General features: G+C 43.0%; 1 protein-coding gene across 3 annotated transcripts in view; it reads right to left on the bottom strand.

Moving 5' to 3' along the window:
• The window catches only part of LOC141998946 (myosin heavy chain, skeletal muscle, adult), a 30,919-nt gene extending 13,633 nt beyond the window's left edge, over window positions 1–17,286 (bottom strand). Inside the window, exons 1-26 of one of the 3 annotated variants that reach the window (XM_074971941.1) lie at window positions 17,083–17,286; window positions 16,855–16,998; window positions 16,606–16,762; window positions 15,762–15,789; window positions 15,552–15,660; window positions 15,363–15,455; window positions 15,105–15,168; window positions 14,911–15,009; window positions 14,708–14,811; window positions 14,488–14,626; window positions 12,243–12,361; window positions 11,994–12,143; window positions 11,128–11,298; window positions 10,369–10,663; window positions 10,082–10,101; window positions 8,625–8,690; window positions 7,186–7,273; window positions 6,974–7,091; window positions 6,458–6,581; window positions 6,237–6,373; window positions 4,899–5,154; window positions 2,767–3,009; window positions 2,483–2,659; window positions 2,251–2,396; window positions 2,084–2,174; window positions 1,008–1,397 (exon numbers count right to left, since the gene is read on the bottom strand). In XM_074971941.1, the coding sequence (XP_074828042.1) occupies window positions 1,008–1,397; window positions 2,084–2,174; window positions 2,251–2,396; window positions 2,483–2,659; window positions 2,767–3,009; window positions 4,899–5,154; window positions 6,237–6,373; window positions 6,458–6,581; window positions 6,974–7,091; window positions 7,186–7,273; window positions 8,625–8,690; window positions 10,082–10,101; window positions 10,369–10,663; window positions 11,128–11,298; window positions 11,994–12,143; window positions 12,243–12,361; window positions 14,488–14,626; window positions 14,708–14,811; window positions 14,911–15,009; window positions 15,105–15,168; window positions 15,363–15,455; window positions 15,552–15,660; window positions 15,762–15,789; window positions 16,606–16,762; window positions 16,855–16,998; window positions 17,083–17,286 (3,732 nt within the window). Of the gene's footprint in view, window positions 1–1,007; window positions 1,398–2,083; window positions 2,175–2,250; window positions 2,397–2,482; window positions 2,660–2,766; window positions 3,010–4,898; window positions 5,155–6,236; window positions 6,374–6,457; window positions 6,582–6,973; window positions 7,092–7,185; window positions 7,274–8,624; window positions 8,693–10,081; window positions 10,102–10,338; window positions 10,664–11,127; window positions 11,299–11,993; window positions 12,144–12,242; window positions 12,362–14,487; window positions 14,627–14,707; window positions 14,812–14,910; window positions 15,010–15,104; window positions 15,169–15,362; window positions 15,456–15,551; window positions 15,661–15,761; window positions 15,790–16,605; window positions 16,763–16,854; window positions 16,999–17,082 lie in introns of all 3 variants that reach the window. The other 2 variants (XM_074971940.1, XM_074971939.1) reach the window with 2 other exon arrangements.
• Window positions 17,287–23,779: the final 6,493 nt, after the last annotated feature.

Raw genomic sequence — 23,779 nt, 5'->3', positions numbered from 1 at the left:
GTGGTCGGTAGTGTATCCCTACCGCTATATTCTTATTATTCAAGCATGGAATTATTATCCCATAGAGATTCTATGGTACAGTTTGGTTCATTTGACATTTTTATTTCATTTGATTCTACGCTTTCTTTCACATATAGTGCCACTCCCCACCAGCACGACCTGTTCTCTCCTGCCGATATATTTCATACCCTGGTATTACTGTGTCCCATTGATTATCCTCATTCCACCAAGTTTCTGTGATGCCTATTATAGCAATATCCTCATTTAATACGAGGCACTCTAGTTCACCCATCTTATTATTTAGACTTCTAGCATTTGTGTATAAGCACTTAAAATAATTGTCAGTTTTTAGCTGTCTGCCATCATGTGATGTAATTGAATGGGACTCTTTTTCATTTGACTGTATCTCATCAGATACTACCTGTATTTTATCATCTTCCATCCTCTCTTCCTTACTAGGACATAGAGACTCTCCATTAATAGATCCTCCCCTAAGCGATGTCTCTGTCTGAACCACGAGCTTCTCTGCACCTGTTGGCTTCCCCCAGCCCTTAGTTTAAAAACTACTCTATGACTGTTTTACTTTTGTGTGCTTGTGCTTGACTCTGCAACTTTAATATTCTTTTAATCTAGTTTATAAGATGTAGACTTGCATATTCAGTATTGTATGGTAGAGTAATATGTTTCATATCCATTTTAATAATTCAATTTAAAAAACAATATAATGCTAATTATTATAATCCTCTAAGTGTGATGGCTATTAATTCAGTAATAACTGTATTTGGAGCTTATAAACTTCTTGGTCCTGTTTGAGATTTTATGTATGTTTTATACAAATTAAACTGTAAATAATTCTGTTAGAATCCAACTTACAGTCAGCTCATATCCTGCTCTTACAATCTTTTGTATAATTAAACATGATAAAATGATGATTAAAAATCTTTCATTCTTTTACACTGCAATAACACTTAGGATAAAGACAGCACTTTCAATACACAGCTCTTTACCTTGCCTTTGGAGACAGTCTCCATGTTACTAGCCAGGTCGTCAATCTCCATCTTCAGTTCACTCTTCTCCTTCTCCAGCTTCTGCTTGACTCGTTGCAGGTTGTCGATTTGCTCCCCAAGCTCTGCCGTGCTGTCCGCGTGCTTCTTCCGGAGGGCGGCGGCTGTGGCTTCGTGCTGCAGAGTGGCCTCCTCAAGGTCTCGGCGCATTTTCTGGAATTCTGCCTCACGCTTCTTGTTCATCTCAATCTGAACCGCTGTGGCTCCACCAGCTTCTTCCAGACGCTCACTGATCTCCTCGAGTTCCCTGGAGAGATCAGCCCGCTGCTTCTCTGCTTTCGCCCGAGAGGCACGTTCAGCCTCTATCTCCTCCTCCAGTTCCTCAATACGAGCCTGGAGAACAACAGGAAACACTAAGACTGTGGCTTCAGTCTGGGGTCAACACCAGTATGGCTGTCAGCAGAGTACTGCTGGCATAACTCCGTAGAATAGATGCAGCTTACACTGACAACAGGGGATTCTGGTGGCAAGGAAACACCAACTCCCTGAACTAGGGTAGCTACGTCCAAACCCACTGAGAGAAATTTGGGTCCCTGGTACATCATGTTCACTGGGTCCACCTCTTTCCATTTCACTTTATTTACACAGATGTTAAACATGTTTTTGGGGTCCCCTGAGCTCAGGGCCCTGGTACAACTGTCCCTCCTTTCTCCCTACTCTCGTCAGCACTGCCTATATCAACAAAAGCTTTCTTCCACCAACACAGCTGCATCTACACTGGGGGGTAGGTCGCCAAATCTATGTCAGTCAGGGATGTGCTTTTATCAAACCCCTGGCTGACATAACTCTGTCAACCTAATATAGACCATGCCTAAGAAAGATAGGTTTCAGAGTAGCAGCCGAGTTAGTCTGTATTCGCAAAAAGAACAAGAGGACTTGTGGCACTTTAGAGACTAACACATTTATTTGAGCATAAGCTTTAGTGCCACAAGTACTCCTTTTTCTTCTTCCTAAGAAAGATGGCTTCCTTTTAACTAAATTTGTTCTGAAGGACAGAAAAGAAAAAATGTATGACTAGCCTGTAACTCTTTGATCTTCTTCTGCAGCTGGATGCCCAGGACTTGCTCATCCTCAATTTTGCTTTGGAGCTGACTGATTTCAAAGTCTTTCCTTTTCACACGGAAAAAAAAAAGTTAGTGCTGGAACAAAATGGATCTGCAGTATACCCCCTGCAAACCAGACCTACTTCTTCAGTTTTTCCTCCAGCTGCTGTTTATCATTTTCTAAATCCATTGTGGATTCCTGGGCCAGCTTCAAATCTCCTTCAAGTTTCCTCTTCGCTCTTTCAAGGTCCATGCGAATCTTCTTCTCTTGCTCCAGCGACCCTTCAAGCTAAACAGAAAAAGGCCATAAATTCTCTGCGAACAAGAGCCTAATGTCACACTGGTTTTGTTCTCTCCATATGTTATTGTGCCTACATCGTCCACTTGCTGCTCCAGCTTGGTTTTAGCTTTGCTCAGTGTGTTCACTTTGTCCTCTTCTGCCTGCAGGTCATCCAGGGTCTGCTGATGGGCCTCCTGGAGGGCTTTCTTTTCCTTTGTCAGTTTAGCGATGGTCTCATCCAGAACTGCCATCTCCTCGGTGAGGTTTTTCACCTGCAGAGTTGAGCAAAGGCAGTTAAAGAAAATGGATACAAAACATTATTGTTTGTGAACCAGCAGTGTCATAATTTAGAAAGTTCGTTAGAGATTCTGCCTTATACCTTGTTTTCTGTGGCATGTTTTTCCTTTTCAACCTTGGCCAATGTTAACTCAAGGTCATCAATGTCTTTCTTCAGCTCTGAACACTCGTCCTCCAGTTTCCTCTTTTTGGCTGTCAGCTCAGCGTTCATCTCCTCCTCATCCTCTGCTCTTTCAGTCACCTCCTTAATTTTAGCTTCAAGTTGGATTTTGGTTTTGATCAGCTGGTCACATCTTTCCTCAGCATCAGCCAAGCTATCAGATTCCTACAGTGAATCCATTATTAGGATCTTTTCTAAAACATTTTTTTGTTTTTCTTTTTTTTAACTGGTGTTTGTATCATAATAATTTTTACCACATCTGTTGGGATGACACTTCTATTTTTAACTCATACTATCAGTGACTCATAATATTCTTTTAAAAAAACAACCATTTGGCCTAAAAGTTCTATGTCTTCAACAAAATTTAGAAATGAAAAACGAATATTTTTTAAATATCTCACCATAAATGAAGCATCTCTTACCAGTTGACATATTTGGCAAATATTTTTAGTGCCTCAAGTATGGCTTTACTTTTAAGATCAAATTTGAGGCTAGATCCTGCAAATGGATCTACTCTCATGAAACCCATGACTTTATAGGAGTCCACACGGGTGGACTCTGCACCCACACAGAGCCCCACTGAAGTCAATGAGGCTGCTTGGGGGCTGATCCATTTGCAGGGTCTAGCTTTTGCATCTACATAGTGTTAAAACTAAAGACTAATCCTTCAAAGAACTTGCCTGAGAAATAATAGGATTACAGCCAATGCAAAAATCTACTGAGTATGCACTCATCTACTTTCCTTAACGTTTTATGCACATCCTGTGGCTCATGTTTTAAAACTCTCTCTACAGTTCATTGTTTTCACAGGGTGGTAACTGAGACAGATTAAGGCATAAACACTATAAACTCATGTATAGAGCCTCTACTCTGTCATGTAATTACAGGAAAATCTCAGCACACAGTTAGGAAAATAAAGTAAGTTTCTAGCCTTCACAGTTATGAAGAACAAGTTGAAAATGTGACCCAAGTTTATCTGATGCAGTGTCAACTGCATGAGTTTGCAGACAACCTAAAACAAAAGTCTGAGAGGGCAGAATTGCCCCATTCCTCTCTAGGGGTGTGAGCTCAAAGACCTGCTGCTCTGGTGGGCAACAGAGACCCTGCCCCCAAGGAGTAGCCTCCCTGCTGCTGCCACTCTAAGTGTGTTTGTGTGGGGAGACCACATTATGGGGTGGGGATGTAGGGGTGGAGCCACAGAAAGCTCCATGTCATGGTCTGTGTCGGGTCCCCAACTGCCTTAATCCAGCCCTGAATGGTAACATCAGTGGCACAATAAATATAAATAGTACAGCAGATGTGTGAATTCATCATGGCATGTGAATACATTGGGATTGTCACAGTAAGGGTATGTCTCCACTGCACGCTTCTTTCGGTAGCCCCTAGCATGGGTAACAAATAGGAGTGTAGACAGTGAGGCCAGGCTGAGGCAAGTAGAGTACAGACATGCCTGAAGGGTGTGGGTATGTCCTCACGCACATACACGGTTCTCTACTTGCCCAAGCTGGGCCTCCCTGCTTACATTGCTGTCCTCTGCTTTCCCCACATGGAAGGACTCCACCAGCAGGGAAAGGCTCTGGCAGGGGAGCGGCAGCTGAAACCTTTTCCTGCTGTCTACTCTCTGCCAGAGCCTCACACGACACATGTAGCTGCAAACTGCAATGTGGCTGTAGCCGGCTTTTCACTGCCATGGGTAGCCACGTGTACCCTTACAGGCCACCAACCATAGTTTGTACTGTAGGTGTAGCCTAAGTTGCCATGGATGAGGCAGACGTATTTAAAGAGCATAACTTTGCTTCTCCGTATTTGCTTGCTCTCACCTTGTTTTAGGGCATGACCTGTCATACGTGGCTGGGAGTATTGCTATTTATTTATTTATACACCTATACTTTCTTTTTGATACTTTATATTTTAAACACGGGGAATATTTTATCTTGGCCAAACACTGATCCCAGTGCTATTAATGGGATGCTTCATGGGAAAGTTGCATTTGGAAGTTTCAGCTTGGACCTTTCTACTGTGCAATAAGGGTCGAATGCACTGGTGATACTCACAGACTGCACTTGGAGCTGCAGGTCGTTTTTCTCTTGCAGCAGGGTCACCATTTTCTCCTCCAGTTCTTTCCTTTTTGCCTCAGACTTAGCAAGCTCCTCCTTCGTTTTCTCAAACTCTTCCTTCATGTTGGCCATCTCCTTCTCAGCTTCAGCACTCTTCAGCAAGGGCTTAATCTTGAAGTACAGCTTCATCCAGGGCCAGTGCTTGACATTCATGAATGAGCGAACATTGTATTGGATACAGAAGATGGACTCTCTATAATGTCATCAGAATATATGGTCAGTGTTATGGGCCAAATTCAGAGGTGAGTCCAAAGGCCAGATACTGCAATTCTACTAATTGTGAGTATAATTTATTCAGCCAAGTAGCCTCATTTGAGTTCAAATGGGGCCACTCACATGAAAACATACTACTCTAAGGGTTACAGACTCTGGACCTGCTTGAGCCTCAGAAAGTCTAGGGGGAGTAAAACTCCACTGTCGGTCTCCTCAATGTGCATGTTGAACTAAAGTCTTGACTCACACTCACAAACCGGAATGAACTTTTGCTCCCTCTTTACACATCACATCTGTAACTGACCCACTCCCTCTGATGAGTGTTTTGGAGTCTAAGGGACTCTGAACTGGTGTAACTCACATGCTGAGGAGCCAAAGAGAATTTAGCATAAAAGTACCCAACTGGAAGGTGTAAGTTAAAGTTGGCCACCCCTAGTCTAACACACACTTTATTACACCTTCTTCTTGCTCCTTGGTATACCAGTTATACCGATTTAAACTCCCAGATAGAGCTGGGCAAATAATTGATTCGTTGGTTCACTGGCAGTTCCGAAAAATAAAATAAAAAAAAATTCAGTTTGGGTTAAACCAAAACTAATGTTTTTCTGAATTTTCAGTGAATTGAAAATGGTGGAAAATTTCATTTAAGATTGAATAAAACTTTTTGGTTTGAGTTCAGGCTTTTTAAACTTTCATTTAATAAAAGCAAAGGAAAAGAAGGGCTAGATTCCCAGACCACAGGGGAAGGTGGATGTGGCGCTATGTCTCTACCTTCTCCTTTGGTTGTCTATATGTAGAATTTCAGTTTCCTGGTGACTCTAGCCCCAGTTTTTGGGACTAAACTATCAGCAATTTTGTGACTAGTTTAGGTCAACCTGAAACTGCATTTTTCAGCAAACGAACTATTTGTCTGAAAATTTTCACCCAGCTCTACTCCCAAGTGCTCACACATACAGTGGATTAATGAGATCTAAGTTAGACAGAATCCACCCCTCCAATTCTGTTCATTTCACCTCTGTGGGGTGACACAAACCCAACAGATCAAATGCAGTACATTTCTACCTTCTTTCCATCATTTTCTTGAATTCCACTCTCATCAGGAAGCCACGACACATGGCTTGTGTGCGGGTGATAAGCTGTGCCAGTTTATCATCTCTCATCTCCTCTAGAACACCCAGAAGTCCTGCTTTGAAGAACACCTTGAGGAAGAGAATGTTACAGAACATCACTTTCATTCGGTACAGAATAAAATAGATGGTGTTTGAATCAAAAAGTGATTGTACCTTGGTGTGACCAAATTTATACTGGGTGTGATCAACATCAATGGACCCAAGTAGTTTCTCAGAAGCCTTCTTGCTGTCCATGAACTGTCCTTCTGGAATGGCACTTGCATTTAAAACCCTATATCTGTGGGAGAAAACAAAATATGAAGAAACTCACATTGCTCACAATTCTGGCCACACTGGCCATGTCTCTGTCACTGCCTTTGTCCTCCCATGAAGCCCCTATTCTGAGGTCCCACAGACAGACCCATCATGAAATTCAGCTTTATGGTATTTAAAGGGCTACACAGTCACCTAGCATGGCCACTCCACTGACCACCCAGCCCCTTCCCCTCCCCACACACAGGAAAAGTGTGGCATTTTTGCTGCTTTTTGGACTATACCATTTTGGTCCTAAATTTCTTCTATACACACAGCATGTGTGGGCACTGCAGTGACTACAATAGTTAAAGTAGTTAGAAAAGGCAAGCTATTCCACACAGAGAGAAAATGGAACAGGGATTGGAGGAGTCTGACCTCTGTTTAAAGTCTGCGTAAATGACTCTGCTGGGGAATCCTTTCCTGCAAATTCTGATCCCTTCCAGCACGCCGTTACACCTTAGCTGGTGTAGTACGAGTTCATGTTCCATGGCACCTTAACAAATCACAGCATGAATTAGTACCTTATTGTGCAGCCCAGAGGGAATGGCTGCATCTCACTAAGATCTCTGTACACTGGCGCGTCTTACCGGGTGTCTTCGTTTCATTGGGAATGATGCACCGCACAAAGTGAGGATGAGTGCTTCTCAGATTGCTCATCAGCTTGTTTAAATTCTCCTGTGAGACCATAAGCAAAGGTTTAAGTTAATCAAAGTTGCATCTGTATCTGCACTGATAGACGCAGTAAACCCATAACCAATGTAATCAGACTAGCTTGCAAAACTTCCCAGCTGGGCTCATTCTAACCTAAGGTGCCCGCTTTCTTTGGATCTTGAACACGGTCATTAAAGTGACATATAAAACTCTGAAAGTAGCACTACTTGAGCAAGCTGGAAAAGGCTACTAAGACAGGACCAGAAACTAATGGGAAATGGCCACAAGGGCTGTTATGGAAGCCAAAAGAGGAAATTTTCAGAGAAAGATGATTATCTGCAAACATCAGGCCGTCATTCTGAACAAGGTATTTCTTTCTGTTGATTATATTGGAAAATGCAGCGGGAATGGGAGAGAAAGGGGGCAAATACAGTGGCAGAAGAGGCTAACAAATGACACACTTCTGTGTTTTCAGGTGTTTGAAATGTAGGCAGTATGGGCCATTAACATCCCTGAAATCCAGAGCTGAGTGGAAGGCTGCACATGACCCTGTAACAATTTCCACTGAAAGCGAAAGAAGCAGGAAGGGGAATATTAAATTCTATAACAGCATCTCTGGGGCGGTTCTCTTAAGACTAATTTGATTTGACATATTTGTTTCTGACATCTTCATCCTGGGAGAGGAGACAAAAGGACAGACTCTGCTTTCCGTTACACCTAGGTATATTCAGAGTAACTCTGCCACGGAATAGAAATGGAGTTACTATGAGCCACCTCCTCAGATCTGACGCTGCTGCACTTGGCACAAATCAGGAGGGAGGCTGCATTGTTAGCTACAAAGGCTGCCCCGAGACACAGTTCAAAGCAATCCCTGGGCAGTTCTAAGATGTGCCTACTGCCCATAGCACCAACAGCCTGTTCTCGCTTCCAGACATTAGCTGAACCATGCCGCTTTCCCTCCACCATATCCCTTGTGCCAGTTGCTGGAAAGCAGGTGGTCTTGGACCCACTGTGCTGGCCCTACTCCTTCTGCACATTCCCCCATGCTCGGCAGGCAGCCAGCCTAAGGCGGGCAGCCAGGCCAACTAATACCAGTACATAGTGGCCACAGTACGGGGTAAATTTAGCCCTATTGGTTTAATCCTGTGTAAATGAGAACAGAATCTGTCCGAAGTACTTTAGACATCATCCAAAGCTGGGTGTCTTTCCACTGATTTTGATGGGCTTTGGATCAGGCCCTTTAAGAGCAACTGAAAGAGGCTTTTTGACTTAAAAAGTTCATAACTGAGACCATTGGGAAAATAGACTTTTTAGATGTAAAGGGAATTTCCTAACCACTGTCACAGAGAACGCAATAATGAACAATGTACTGTACCCTGAAAAGAGCAGAGACGGTCTGGAAAGAAGAACCCTTCTTCTTGCCTCCCTTCTTGCCACCACCCTCTGAATCACACACAAAAAGGACAAAATTAAAAGGACGCACTTTGGGGTTTGAACAGTTACTCTCACAGGCTGGTGGTGTTTGCCTGTAACAGCCAACCCTGTTAATAAACATTGGCCAGGCTGAGAAAGGGCTAATGGTTTCTGCTACAGCAGACAGCTCATTATTAGGACTGTCGATTAATCACGGTTAACTCACGCAATTAACTCAAAAAAATTAATCGCAATTTAAAAAATTAATCACGCTTAATCGCAGCTTTAATCGCAGTGTTAAACAATAGAATACCAATTGACATTTATTAAATATTTTGGATGTTTTTCTACATTTTCGTATATACTGTATTCTGTGTTGTAGTTGAAATCAGTGTATATTATTTTTTATTACAAATATTTGTGCTGTAAAAATGCTAAACAAAAGAAATAGTGTTTTTCAATTCACCTCATAGAAGTACTGTACTGAAATCTCTTTGTCATGAAAGTGCAACTTACGAATGTAGATTTTTTTGTTAGATAACTGAACTCAGAAACAAAACAATGTAAAACTTCAGAGCCTACAAGTCCACTCAGTCCTACTTCTTGTTCAGCCAATCGCTAAGACAAACAAGTTTGTTTACATTTACAGGATATAATGCTGTCCACTTCTTATTAACAATGTCACCAGAAAGTGAGAACAGGCATTTGCATGGCACTTTTGTAGCTCGCATTGCAAGGTATTTATGTGCCAGATATGCTAAACGATCATATGCCCCTTCATGCTTGGGCCACCATTCCAGATTACATGTTTCCATGCTGATGATGCTCATTAAAAAAATAATGCGTTAATTAAATTTGTGACTGAACTCCTTGGGGGAGAATTGTATGTCCGCTGCTCTGTTTTACCCACATTCTGCCATATATTTCATTTTATAGCAGTCTCGGATGATGACCCAGCACATGTTGTTCATTTTAAGAACACTTTCACTACAGATTTGACAAAACACAAAGCAGGTACTAATGTGAGATTTCTAAAGATAGCTACAGCACTCAAAAATAAATATAAAGTGAGCACTGTACACTTTGTATTCTGTGTTGTAATTGAAACCAATGTATTTGAAAAGGTAGAAAACATCCAAAAATATTTAAATAAATGGTATTCCATTATTGTTTAGCAGTGTGATTAATCGCACGATTAATCACAATTAATTTTTATAATCATGCGATTAATCATGATTAATTTTTTTTATTGCTTGATAGCCCTACTATCACACCCATATGTAAGGGAGGTCGGAGTGACTGTCTGGAGAAAGAGGATCTAGGGTGTGCAACGCACAGTCTTGACAATACTAAGGAGGAGGCTTGAGCTACACTTGATCAGATTTTTTATTTCCTTGTTAATAAGACCAAGCCACAGACAGAAGATGACTTCTCACTCTCTACAGTGTGCCACTAGATTAGAACTGGTAGGGATTCTAGAGGAATCAGTAGTGGTTTGAGCATTGGCCTGCTAAATCCAGGGTTGTGAGTTCAATCCTTGAGGGGGCCATTTAGGGATCTGGGGCAAAAATTGGGGATTGGTCCTGCTTTGAGCAGGGGATTGGACTAGATGACCTCCTGAGGTCCCTTCCAACCCTGATATTCTATTAATCCTATCTATGAAACAATTAAAATACGGATTTCACAGAAATTACCTGCATCTCCACCATACGTGGCAAAGAGCAAAGCCAGTGTTTTCATTGACGATTTCTGGTACAGCCCAATGACGGTTTCATTCAGGGGATCTTTGTTCTTCTCGAGCCAGCCAGTGATGTTGTAGTCCACAGTGCCAGCATAGTGCACCAGGGAGAAGTGGGCCTCAGCCTTTCCTTTGGCAGGCTTGGGCTTCTGGAAGTTGTTGGACTTGCCAAGATGCTGGTCATAGAGCTTGTTCTTGAAAGATGTATCAGTCGCCTTGGGGAACATGCACTCCTCTTCCAGGATGGAGAAAATACCCATTGGCTGAAAGACACAGCAACAGATAAGAAGGGGGATGGGAGAAGAGAGAGAGAGATTACATGAGGATTTTCTGGATGCAACAATGTGACCATCTCTTGGTCTAGTTAAAAAGAGGATATTACTAGTGCGGTGGAGGACAGGTAATAGTGTTGATGTAATATACTTACATTTCTGTAAGTCATTTGGTTTTGTGCTCATGACATTTTGATTACAAAACTAGAAAGATTTAAATTAACATGGCACACATTGAGTGGATTAAAAGCTGGCCAACCTGATTTCCACTCTTGGAAAAAAGAGGGTGTCATAAAGCTGTGTGTGGTCTTCTTAATGTTTCAGAGTAAAAAATTAGAACATTATGGGTCAAGATATTTATGGCCCTCAGCATGGAAAATCCATCTAAAATTCAATGCAAAACACAGTAATTAAAGAATTCTTGAATATATAAGGCATTTGAATTGAAAAGATACCTTCTCAATGAGCTCAATGCAGGCAGCCAGGTCCATCCCAAAGTCAATGAACTCCCATTCGATCCCTTCCTTCTTGTACTCCTCCTGCTCCAGCACAAACATGTGGTGGTTGAAAAACTGTTGCAGTTTCTCATTGGTGAAGTTGATGCACAGCTGCTCCAGGCTGTTGAACTACAAAAATGCAAAGAATTACTTTCAATGTGTATGTGAAAAAGCTAAATTATGAAGAACAATGCTACTATTGTGCAGCAAATCCTGGGAGACTTTCTGAATTCCTCTTCCTAAAGCCAGCCAGATGTTTTGGGAGTTCTATTCTCAGCTCTGCCAAGACATTTCTGCAGTGTCAGGCCTAGGCTTCTCCAGGTATTTCTGTGCTCTGGGACCCAAGCCTACTTGGGCATTTCTCAACTCTTGGCCCTGATCCATGACCAGGCATTTGGGTCTGAACCTGGCCAACCCCTTCTGAGCTCTCAGCCCTCTGGCCTATTGGCACATTTCCAAACCCTCAGCCCCAAGCCTGCCTGGGAATTAGCGAGCTGCCCACTAGGTGCCATAAACACCTACAATAATTTGTGTTAGGTACACAATCATTTCTTTTCTATTAGGTACCACCTGTTAACAATTTGAATGCACTTTCAGTGCAGTTGTCATTTCTACATGTACCACACAAGTCTATCAAAAAATGGACTCATTAGAGGGTCATGCTGCCTTAATGTAAGATCAAGAGACACTGTTTCTGCAGAAAAGTCAGGCTTTTCCAGGAAATTATTTAAATAAAAAATATACAATGTTAAAAAAACCCTCAAAGTTCTCAGAACCCCTGAGTGTCCCTTCCAGGAACCTGCTGTCAAATCCCTGCTCCTTACATCAAAGATCTCAAAGCCAGCAATGTCCAGGACACCAATGAAGTACTGTCTGGGCTGCTTGGTATCCAGCTGCTGGTTGATACGAACAACCATCCACAGGAACATCTTCTCATAGACCGCCTTTGCCAGAGCACCCACCGAATTGTGCACCTAAACCAGTAGGAGAGGGACTGGAGTTACCATACAAAGCAGAAGAAGAAACCCCGGTGTGTTAATTCAAACCAGGAGTTCTAGATCACCAATTGTTACCTGCTGCACGGTTTGACCTTTGGTCACATATTCATTCCCAACCTTGACTCGGGGGTAACACATGGCTTTGAGCAGGTCAGCTGAGTTCAGATTCATCAGATAGGCTGCTTTGTCAGCCACTAAATAAGGAGAGGAATGAATTAGTAGCTCAAAGATAGGCTTTGGTGTCTTTTATAATGACTAGAAAAGAGTAATGAGATCTGTTTGTGTTTTACCAGCTACCACATCTATTAATAACTCCAGTAATTATGGAGTTTAGATCTTCCTTTATTTTTTGATTTCTCGGTTAATTGTTTTGCATTTGATTGAGAGGGTCTGTACATCAAGTGATTGTAAGAATTTGTTCACAAATACCTCATAAGGGCCAAATAAAAACAATTTTTAAGGAGAAAGAAGCCGATGAACAGCCAGAATGAAAAGATGGCTTTGAAGTTCTTTCTTTTCCACTTTACTGTGCAGCTTGTCTAGGGATTCTAATTTCTGAATGATCAGAAGGAAACAGGCTAATGGCCAAACACTGTCCTGACCTAAACCTGTGCAATTCCATTGACTTCAGCTCCCACAGCTCCTACGGCCTCCAGCATTGGCTAAATTACTTAAATGATTTTGTTATTAATAACAGCATGTAATGCCATTATTGAATATATCATGACCAGGTCTATAATGGTCGTGTTTCCTTACAACTGTTTTCTTTAGTTCTGTTTGCATTTGCCCTTAGATCCTAATCCTCTAAAGAAAGTGAAGCGTTTTCACTCTGTAAAGAGCAGTTAGCTTTTGACAAAGTGAACAACTGACCTTGAAATAATGTCTATTTATAGAACCACTCCTATATTCCCTTCCAGAGACATACATCCTAGAGAGAGGAAGATCAGAGCACAGACTCTCACTCTTCAGAGACAACAAGTGGCTTCTATCTTTTTATCTAACGGAAGGATCTCAAACCCTAGGGCCCCAATTCTGGACTCAGCTGCTTTGCCTTTACACCACCTCTACTGGAATAAAATGCCATAAACCAGACAGTTTCAAGCACTGGGAAATATCCTCAGCATAAGGGACTTCCTTGGAAGGTATAAAGCAGCTGGAACAGCTCTTCAGTGCTCCCCTTGCAGCCCATCAGCTATGGGGCGTCCCAGCAGTGCTCCCGACAAAGGGATTATGGCAGGACTGCTGCAGTATCATAGATATTCTCCACTGAAAAAACAGCCCCTGGGGGCTGGTATAGTTGAGCATACATTACAGCAGCTCTCTGGCCATACCAGCTTATGTTAGTCAGCAGGGTTGGCCCCAGCAATCTGGAGAATCCCAGGGACTTCAGAGGTGGTTCACTGCCAACCTTGCCCTTCCTGAGATCTGCCAGGCTCAGCCCAAATGAAGCTCAGTGTCAGTGCCTAAGAGCCTCATTCTCCACTGCCTGCCACCTCATACAAAGTGAGTGCAAATTGGATGTAACACCCTGCTAGTTCAGAACTCTCTGCTCACATATCCTGGAAGCAACATTTTATACACACTTTGCAAGGCATAATCACAGAAGACTAGGGTTGGAAGAGACCTCAGGAGGCTATCTAGTCCAACCCCCTGCTCAAAGCAGGGCCAACCCCAACCAAATCATCCCAGCCAGGGCTTTGTCAAGCCGGGCCTTAAAAACCTCTAAGGATGGAGATTCCACCACCTCCCTAGTGAAATAGTTTTTTTCTAATATCCAACTTAGACCTCCCACACTGCAACTTGAGACCATTGTTCCTTGTTCTGTCATCTTCCACCACTGAGAACAGCCTAGCTCCATCCTCTTTGGAACCCCTCTTCAGGTAGTTGAATGCTGCTATCAAATCCCCCCTCACTAAGTGAGGGACTAGGTGCCAGGCCATGTAAACTTAGGCCCTTTGCTTCTCTGTTTCTTCATCACCATTAGCAGAGACATTGGAAGGATTCTTCACTGCATTACTTTAGCTTTACACCAGTGCAACACCATTGACATTAGTGGATTTACATCAATATAAAACTGATGGCAGAGTGGCAAATCAGTGTCTAATATAGCAGCAGCCATAGGGACAGATTCACTAGCAAACTCTGGCTGTTATGTGCTGTTCCAGTGATGCAAAGCAGGTTGGAACTCAACTGAATTATCTGCTTAAAACAAATTAAAGTTGGATTTGCAATGCCAGAGTTACACGAAACATCTAGAACATATCTGTAAATCTGGCCCTGGGTTATTGGTTGAGAGTTTAGATACAGATTTTGCCAATACCTTCGGTGCCATCTGGCTCTGCCTGTTCTTCACGCTGCTTCTGCTTGAATTTCAGGTTCCCATAATGCATGACTGCCCCTGTCAGCTTGTAAATGGCTGTTTTTTCCTCAGCAGTGAAACCCAATATGTCAATGGCGCTCTGCCAGAAGAATCAGTAATGTAAATATCTTCTCTAGTAATAAGTTAACACTCCACATGATAATTCTCATGTGTTACTTACATCTGTGGCCATCAGCTCTTCCTGGTCATCGATGCTGGCTACACTGATCTCACCTTGACTCACAAAGGGGAAGTCATATGGGTTGGTGGTAATCAGAAGCATCTCTGAAAACAAGAATAGGATATACATGGATATAATTTAATTGACCATGTTACCGAGTTCATCAGTGACCATTCCACCAAAAGAGTTAAAACATTTCTTACCAATTAGTTCTGGCTTCTTGTTGGACGTGATCTGATAAAATATGTGGTAGCTTCTTTCCGCCTTGAGCTGGAAAGTGACTCTAGATTTCTCCAGCAGATCTGGCAAGGCAGGTAAAGTACAATTAGCCACAAGAAAACACCATGAGAAAGAAAGAGAGACAGAGAATTGTGACCCTTAAAGGGAGGTCCCTTACATGTTTCAATGTCAGCAGAAGCCAGTTTCCCTGTGGTGCCAAAGTGGATTCTGATGAATTTACCCTTTAAAGGAAAAAAAGTTATTTCGTTTAAACCCTCAGAGACAGACTCCAGAAGTGGGATTTGAAAGCTGCCCTGGGGTCTCTTCCGCAGGTGTGAAAACTCAGCCAAGATTTATATTGTCAGTCTAATGGTAGGAACATATATGGCCCATCATTGCACTTGTGGCTAGGAACAATTTTGTCAAAAAGACTTACAAAACGAGAGGAGTTGTCATTCCTCACGGTCTTGGCATTCCCGAAGGCCTCCAGCAGGGGGTTGGCGCTGATGATTTGATCTTCAAGGGTCCCCTACAAAGTAACAATTATTGTCAAATTAAGATCGTTTTAAACCAAATGGCAGCTTCAGAACAGAACATTTAATCCCTTCTCTAATGACCAACTCACTTGCATTTTGCCCGGCTCTTCCTTCTTCTTCTCCCCAGAAACTGCAATTGTTGCAAAATACTGGATGACACGCTTTGTGTTCACAGTCTTTCCAGCACCGGATTCTCCGCTGTCAAATCAAACAGAGAAGCAGAGAACACATCACCAAAGAGTTTCTTCCTGTAGTGCACAGCAAAGCCAGCAAAAACCGGAGCAGGGAAATATACATACGTGATGAGGATCGACTGATTCTCCCGATCTGTGAAAGAGACAGAACCAAAAAGACTTAAAAGAGTTACTGTGTAACATTGAACTCACTGAAAACTGAATGAAACAAATAAGTGCTGGGATTTGCAAAGGGGCCTCAGGGCATCTGGCAACTAACTAAAAGTCCATAGGAATTCAGCATCTACCTCCCTTAGGCCTCTTTGAAAATCCTAGCCATAATAAATATAAGCTCATGCAGATCAATAGAGCCATCACAGGATACTTACACCCATGTCCCTTTCACAGAATTCCCTCTTACAGAAATCTGATGAAGCTGTTTATATCTCAGGACAGCAAAGGGTTATATAGAATAACGACCTGATCCTCAATTTATAACCATCTGCATAGCATCAGTGCAAAAAGAGTGCAAAGTGCGTGTGAATTATCTCACAAGGTGTAAGGGAGTGGAGAATTCTGATGCACCACTTTGCACAAGTGTAAATGACACACACGATGCAAAGTCAGGAAGAATCAGGCTTCCTGAGAACAGAGTGTCATGATTTTTTACAGGTCTTCTTTGGGCCCAGCTAGAGCCAGAAAGTGCAGACGCAGATATGGACCTTCTGTACTTTTTCCATTAACCACACGCTTGTGAACTTCCAAAAAGGTTTGCTTTGGGTTCTCTGAGAGCTGGGCTAATGTTTGGGTCAGGTTCAGTTTGTCTTTGGATGAATTCGTGTTTGCACATTGCTAGTTCTGAAGGTTTTTGGTGTCTTTAGCTGAATGTCATATTTCCCGGAAAGAAGATTGTGATTCCTCATATGAAATTTTCACTCTATAATCACTTTTCAGGAGTTGAGCCACTCACCAGTTAACATGAACTGATAGGCGTTGTCAGAAATGGAGAAGATGTGGGGAGGGGCCTCTTGACGTTTTTTGCCCCTGTAGGCAGTCACAACTTCTGGGTTGTACACCGGCAGCCACTTGTAGGGGTTGACAGTGACACAGAAGAGACCCGAGTAGGTCTGAAAAAAAGGGAGATAACGTTATGGGGTTCCACATGATTTAGTGTAGCTGTTAGTTTGGAAGTCCAGGAAAGACATCGGCCTGTACTTACATAGATCATCCAGGCTGCGTAACGCTCTTTGAGGTTATACAGGACAGCAGGTTCATGGAGATGGGTCATCATTGCCATGTCCTCGATTTTATCATATTTGGGAGGGTTCATGGAGAAGACTTGATCTTCCTTAACAGTCAAAGTCTGGAAGGAAAAAGAGACCCATTTCTATCAGCTAAGAACAGAGGAGGAACAAAATGCTGTTCCTTACTCCTTGTTTTTACTCACTTCTCCTTTTTCAGACTTGACTGTGACCTTCCCTCCTTCCCGGCTCTGGATTGTGCCTTTCACAAAGGATTCCTTGGGATGCGCCACAAAGACCGAAGTCTTAGCATCGAAAGGCTTGTTCTGGTCCTCAATTCTCTCCTTCTCTGACTTTCGGAGGAAAGAAGCTGCCACCCCAAAGGCGGCCATCTCAGCATCCGACGACATGGCTGCGGTTTATCTAGGGCAGCTCAGCAGTGAGCTCTGATGGGGAGAAAATGTTACCTTTTTGACTCAGGAACTGGAATGAAAGAAACGCCAGAGCTGGGTGATAGGCTCTCTCACTCACTTTAGACCCAGACACTCATTTGGGGCTTCACTTTATCACACTTTTCATTCCCACCCCTTTTTCAACTTGCCTGTTCAGATCTCTATAATTAGGGGCCATGCAGTTCCATTGGGATGAACTCCACTGTCCACCGCATTTGTTGATAGGAATAGCATATGCAGATCCCTACATGGGGGACCAGGAAGAGCCAAAAACATACTAGGAAATATGAAAGCCCTCTTACATCCTCTCTTCTAGCTATGTTTTAGACTTTATGGTGTGCTTACAATGAGGGAAAGGGAGCAGGAGGGTGGATATTGGGAGAGGTGCAAAGGGGAGGCTACTATTGTCATTGCTTTTGATAAAGAATTTTCCAGCATTAGAGAATAAAGCACTGGTTCTCATGTAATTTAAACTCTGTCTGTCTGTCTCTCCCACTCCAGTTAACCAAATATTATCAATATGCCTTTATTTGCCATTACTCCTTTTATAGTTTCCTTACCTAACTACATAAGAACTATACGGTACATTAGTGGCACTGTCAGACTGGTCAAGTCAGTGTGAAAGGGCCACCAGCTGCCTTAAACATTGCCTGAAACCCTCTTCTGAAGGCATTTTTACACATGGCATCTAAGTCCCACTCACTAAGCTACTCTGCGCAGTAAGAGATGAAAACTTGATTAGCATTTACCAGAGAGATGTGCGTCTCTTTCAGCTGGCGCAAAATTATTGTCAGTGATGTTTGGGGTGTGGGGGAAAAGCAAATTCTGGATACATGTTCATTAAAAGAATAGATTTATTCTGTGGACAAGTAATTAGATTCTGTCCCCGGTGGGTCTCCTCTGTTGGGCCACTCTGTCCTGGTTTATTAGGGACCTACGAGCTGAGGTGTCGGAGCTCACTGTGTACAATTACGTTGTGATGTGTGTGTTCAGGAGAGGTATCTCAGAGAGGGCACTGGCCAGCCCAGCATTAGTGGTCAGTGGCTTCAAGTCCAGCCACTTTGGAGATCTGCCTGTCATGGGCAAGAGAGCCCAAGTGCAATATACAGTGCATTTACACAATGGGCATAGATATTAGGGGATACAATGACTGCCTATTGAGCTGTATAGAAATCCCACCCTAGAGGGTCACTCACCCTCCCCTGGGAATTAGTAAATCAGGATCTTACCTCTTTCGTGACACCAGATGGTTAGTATGCAGACTGGAAGCTGGTCAGTATTCTAAAATAGAAATAGAAATTCCTTTCTTATTGCTGCATGAAACTCTAGTGGTAAACTGGAGACTGAAAATGTATAGATGCCTTGAAAAATGGATTTAAAAGCCCTGATGACAGAGCCAATCCCTCCTGGAAATGAGTGCTAGCAGCAGCAGGAATGCAGTGGGACGTGTGGAATGCAGGGGTACTTTCTCCTCTCTGCAAGCCCAGATCCCCCCATACACCTACCTTGAAGCTTTCTGTGCAAGAACAAGGCAGATTCATCCTAGGGGCACTTTTATAGGGTCTTATCTGCACATGCAGCAGCCTCCTCCTCTTTCTTAGGTCAAGGCATTTTTGGCAAAGTATTGTTTGGCAAACTTGACTCAGAGCATGATTGTCATTCATATAAGACATGGATATATATAGAAAGATTTGTTGTCTTACCAGCTATGTGAATAAATCTCCTATAAATATTATGACTGGGAATTTGAAGAGGAAGTGCTCTGTAGTAGTTATAGCAGGGCACTGTTGGGACTGCTGGCTTCTAGTTCTGGCTGAGCCACTGATTTACTATGTGACACTTTAGATTTCTGTGTCATAGAGCTCGGTAGAGATTAAATGGTTTATCATTATTATTATTATTATTATTATTATAAAGACTTTTGGCAACTGTGGTCTGGGAAATCCTGCAATAAAGCAAGCAGAGAGAGGTTTGGAATAGTCCTGATCTCAGAAATGACAAACAGTATATCTACACTTGGAGCTACAAATTCCAACTCGAGGCAATATACCCACACTAGCTTGGCTAGCGCACTAATCAGAGCAGTGTTTAGCTGTAGCTGTGGCGGCCAAGTGGCGAGAAGGGCTAGCCACCCAAGTACATGCCTAGTGTCGCAAACAGATACGTACAGAAGAAAAAGAAGAAGAAGAAGAAGAAGACTGTTTTGTGTAGACTTTGAGCTTTATAAGCATTTTTTAATTTTTCAAAATACAATTTAAGAAAATTTTGAAACAAAAAAATGAAACCTTTTGTTTAGAAAAAATCAAATCAAAACATTTCCGATTTTTAAGGGTTTCTTTTGACCAAAACAATTCAGCAAAATCTACATGAATTCACAAAATGTTTGGTATCAAAAAAGCTGTATTTTTGTGCCAAAAAATCCCCGTTTTGTTAGCAACATTTTGCCTAGCTATATTTGGGAGCCACTTGCAAACACATTGAAGGGTGACAGTAACTTTATTTTTAATTCCACATATTGTTCCTAACTTTTTAGGTGTCAGTCTCTGTAGTGAGTTGCATTGCGGAGACCAGCCATGGAACAGATTCACATCCCAGGTGCTCATATTACCCAGTAAAGGGGATGACATATAATTAACTCATCAGTCATGGCTAATCTCTTCTCCTGTCTTCATTCTGTCTTTCTGAAACTAAACTCAGAACGAAAGCAGTGCTCTTGTTCTCCCAAGACTTTCACCTCACTGCACATGGCGTGGCTCCGTTGTATCCAACTATGCCATCATGGCATCTCATGTGTTCTCTTGTGACTGTATAGTCTGATCTGTAGGGAGCAAGATCATGAACAGATATCACATAGGAACGTGAAGGCTCCCACTGAAGACTTTGTATGATGCTTGGCCTTTTTTTCAATCAGTTTTTCATGTCTGTCTTTCTTAATCTGTTTACAACCTTTATTGATGGTTGTTTTCCATTCAGGCCTGGCCTTAGCTGTGTCTCTACAATTATCATGGACTCTACATGCACAATCCCCACATCACTCCATACCCTCCCTCCCAGGCCTGTCAGAATAGGCAGGGCTTTGGATGTGCCATCTTTCCTGCCAGCCACCGCTGAGGAGGTATTGCTGTGAGTCACCCTGTAGCACTGGCCTGAAAGCTCATCTCAGCCATGCTGAAGCATACAACCTGTAGCACCTGTGCCCTCTTTCATCAACAGTCATACCTGTTATTGCTGAAGGTCCAGAAATCTGGAGACTTCATGCAAATGACTAGTATATTAATCCACATATTTGGAGAATATGCTTGCGCTCTTTTACAGAAACATCAGAAAGAATGCAGGTTATAACCCACCAGGGTTCAGAATACACTGCTATCTATCTATGCTCAGATGTTTCTATCTCTCCATCTCATTCATAAGCTTTTTCCTTACAATGGGAGTCATTCAAAAGTTCTGAGGAGGAAGCTACCGCTCAGTGAGGAGCTGATGTCCTCTCCTGCACCTGGCCAGTTTTGGGGTGGGAATTGTGGCTTGTTCAAAACACAACAAAACTGGATCGCAATTATACACCTCAAAAATATGTCTATGTTGCCAGATGAGACATAAAATCAAGATGCTATGCAGCTATGCGGGATGTTCAAAGATCTTGTGTGGCTTTTAACTCCTTCCGTACAAAAATCAGGGCATGAACATAAGTGTCCCGGCCAAATCCCAGTCTCAGCGAGTCTTCCACATTCCCACATTTCCTTCAGATTTCCTCTGTGGTTAGAATAGTAGTTACCTTCCCCTTGCCCTCCTGCTGTGCCACGTCTGCTCTGAGTGACCACCATTTCCCCTCAAGCCACCCCTGTTGCACACCAGCTGACCTGCTTGGAATTGCTGATTTGCAGAAACCCTCTCCCACCAGTAGGGGCTGCTCTCTCTGTTTCCTCCCCCAGTATGTGTCTTTCCTGCTGCAGGGACTTTGCTGGGGTTGCTCTCTCCAAAATCAGTTGCTCTGTGGTTCCCTAAAGCCGCTCCCCATCATGGGAGTGAGGCCCCGGTGTGGGGCTGGCAGTCACTGAATGGTGTCCCGCAGGTAGTGCAATTACCTGTTACACTAATGGACAAGGAAGGGCAGCCCAATATGGGACCTAGTGAGCCTCGGCTTGATAAGATCCTGGAGGGACAGCCGTCACTCGGTCCATGCCATTGGCAGCCACCCAGTGGAGGCAGACTGGGATGTCACCCTTTAGTGCTGCTTTTCAAGTTGCCACGTGACAGAAGAAGTCACTGCCTGCCAGTAGCAACGAGAGAGGCAGGCGTCTGATTGGGAGGCCTAGAGAGGGAGCCCAACCCCAGGAGTCTCCCAGGAAACCCAGACTCTTTGACTCCTCCCCTCCCCACATGCCGTAGCCCACTTCCCACTTTGCTGTCAGATAGCGAGGTTCAAATAAGTCGATCTGAGTATAGCCCCTGCCAGGCCACACTGCCTGGTGGTTGGAACCAGCATCACCGCCTGAGCCCCTGCCCCCTGGCCAGACCCAGCGTCACCACTCGCCTGAGCCCCTGCCCTATGGTCAGAACCAGCATCACCTGGTGCTGGTCACCTGGTGCGGGGGTCTCTATCTTATTCTTGACTGCTACGTTGCATTAAAAGAAGCTAAAAATACATGACATTTTTTTCTACTATTTCTCTTCCCTGTCAACTATTGCTGTAGTTGCCACAAGACTGTTATGCAATTGCAAAGAGGAGACAGTACTTGTGGTTGTGAATGAAGAGGGAGGATTCCCTATAAGATCCTATTAATATATGGCTATGAAAAAGTTTAGCAACTCTTAGTCTAGGAGGAAGCTTTGGAGTGAATCAGAGAGAGAGGGAGGATATCAGTTTTTTTTCCTTATTCTAATTAAAATGTATTGCTCCCTGTTAAAAGAACATGACTCTGTGTGATTCTTTGTCATTGTCACATGACAGTAACATTAAGTGGGCTTTGTAATTTCTTGTATAAACCCACATCTAGACTTTTGATCTAATTCCTGTTCAGGTCACATTAGAATTGAAATTCTCCTGCACTGCATGAAGACTGTAAGGAATAACTTCCACTCTTATTTTAATTTTGGTGAGGCGCACTGCAATGCTCGTCTCTCCCCAAAAGCATCAGTATGATTTTGTTATATCGAGAGCACTAGTCTCCTCTTACACTCCTTCTTGGAAGAAACGGTTGTTAATCTGTGGAGCTCCAAAGCGACACACTTTGGACTGCTAATCTGTACTCTACCTTTATGTTTAGTTTTAGCTAGAAACTGTCTCTCATTTTTAAGCTTCACTTCTGGACTCCCTATGATAGACATAGTGTGTGTTAACTGAGGAGGATTATTCAGATTCCACTACACTGATTCAGAGATCCCACTTATATATCTTCTGGGTCAATTTTAAATCTGATATGTAGCTTTACCTCCCAGGGCTAACTAAAATAATCGGGGAAGGCAACAGTTCCAAGAAGGAATGATGGATGCCTTGTCATTTTCTTGTGCTCCTACTCTCCTTCTGTGACACGTGATAACAAAATGGGCATATTCTTGCTTGGAAGCCAGCACCTTGTGCATGTTCCTTGTACAGTGAGTGCACTAAAGAATTTGCTGTTAATTGTAGCTGGCTTACTATGCTGTGATCTGCAGGATGGATTTTTCCATGCTATCACATCTAGTCCTTTCCTGGCTCTGTGGTTAGGGTATTTGGCTATTCATAAGCTTTGATTTACATGCAGTGATGTATGTATGATTTAGGTATGACCCTGAGCAGATCAGCAATGACTACAGGGCTCTGGGATCAAGGGTGAAGGAGTTGGGGGCACAGGTTGTGTTCTCGTCCATCCTCCCAGTTCAAGAAAAGGGCCCACGAAGGGATATGTGCATCCTGGAAATTAATGTATGGCTGCGCAGATGGTGTTGACAGGAGGGCTTTGGCTTCCTCAACCATGGGATGCTGTGCCAGGAAGGATGACTGCTGGAAAGGATTGGGGTCCCCCTGACCAAGCAGTCGAAGATTTTTCATGCGCCAACTCACCAATCTACTGAGGAGGGCTTTTACTTAGGTTCAAAGGGGGCAGGTGATAAAAGCCCACTGGTAAGTGTAAAAAAGGCAACTTTAACAGACAGCTAGATGTTGGGGGAGAAATAGAAAATTACAGTAGGGTCATAGGAGCAACAAGAGTGAAATCAATGGGAAAATCTGCTCAACATCTTAGATGTCTACACAAATGCAAGGCATATGGGGAATAAACAGGAAGAACTGGAAGTATTAGTATATAAGCTAAATTATGACTTAATTGGTGTCACTGAGACTTGGTGGGATCAATGTCATGACTGGAATATTGGTACAGAGGGGTATAATTTGTTCAGGAAGGACAGGAAGGGAGAAAAAGGCAAGAGGTGCTGCATTGTACATCAAGAATATATCCATCTGTTCTGAGGT

This window comes from Natator depressus, chromosome 14 (assembly GCF_965152275.1).
Source record: "Natator depressus isolate rNatDep1 chromosome 14, rNatDep2.hap1, whole genome shotgun sequence".
In the NCBI taxonomy this organism is placed as follows: Eukaryota; Metazoa; Chordata; order Testudines; family Cheloniidae; genus Natator; species Natator depressus.
Note: the sequence above shows the minus strand (reverse complement) of the source record. Positions and strands in the feature narration are given on the sequence as shown.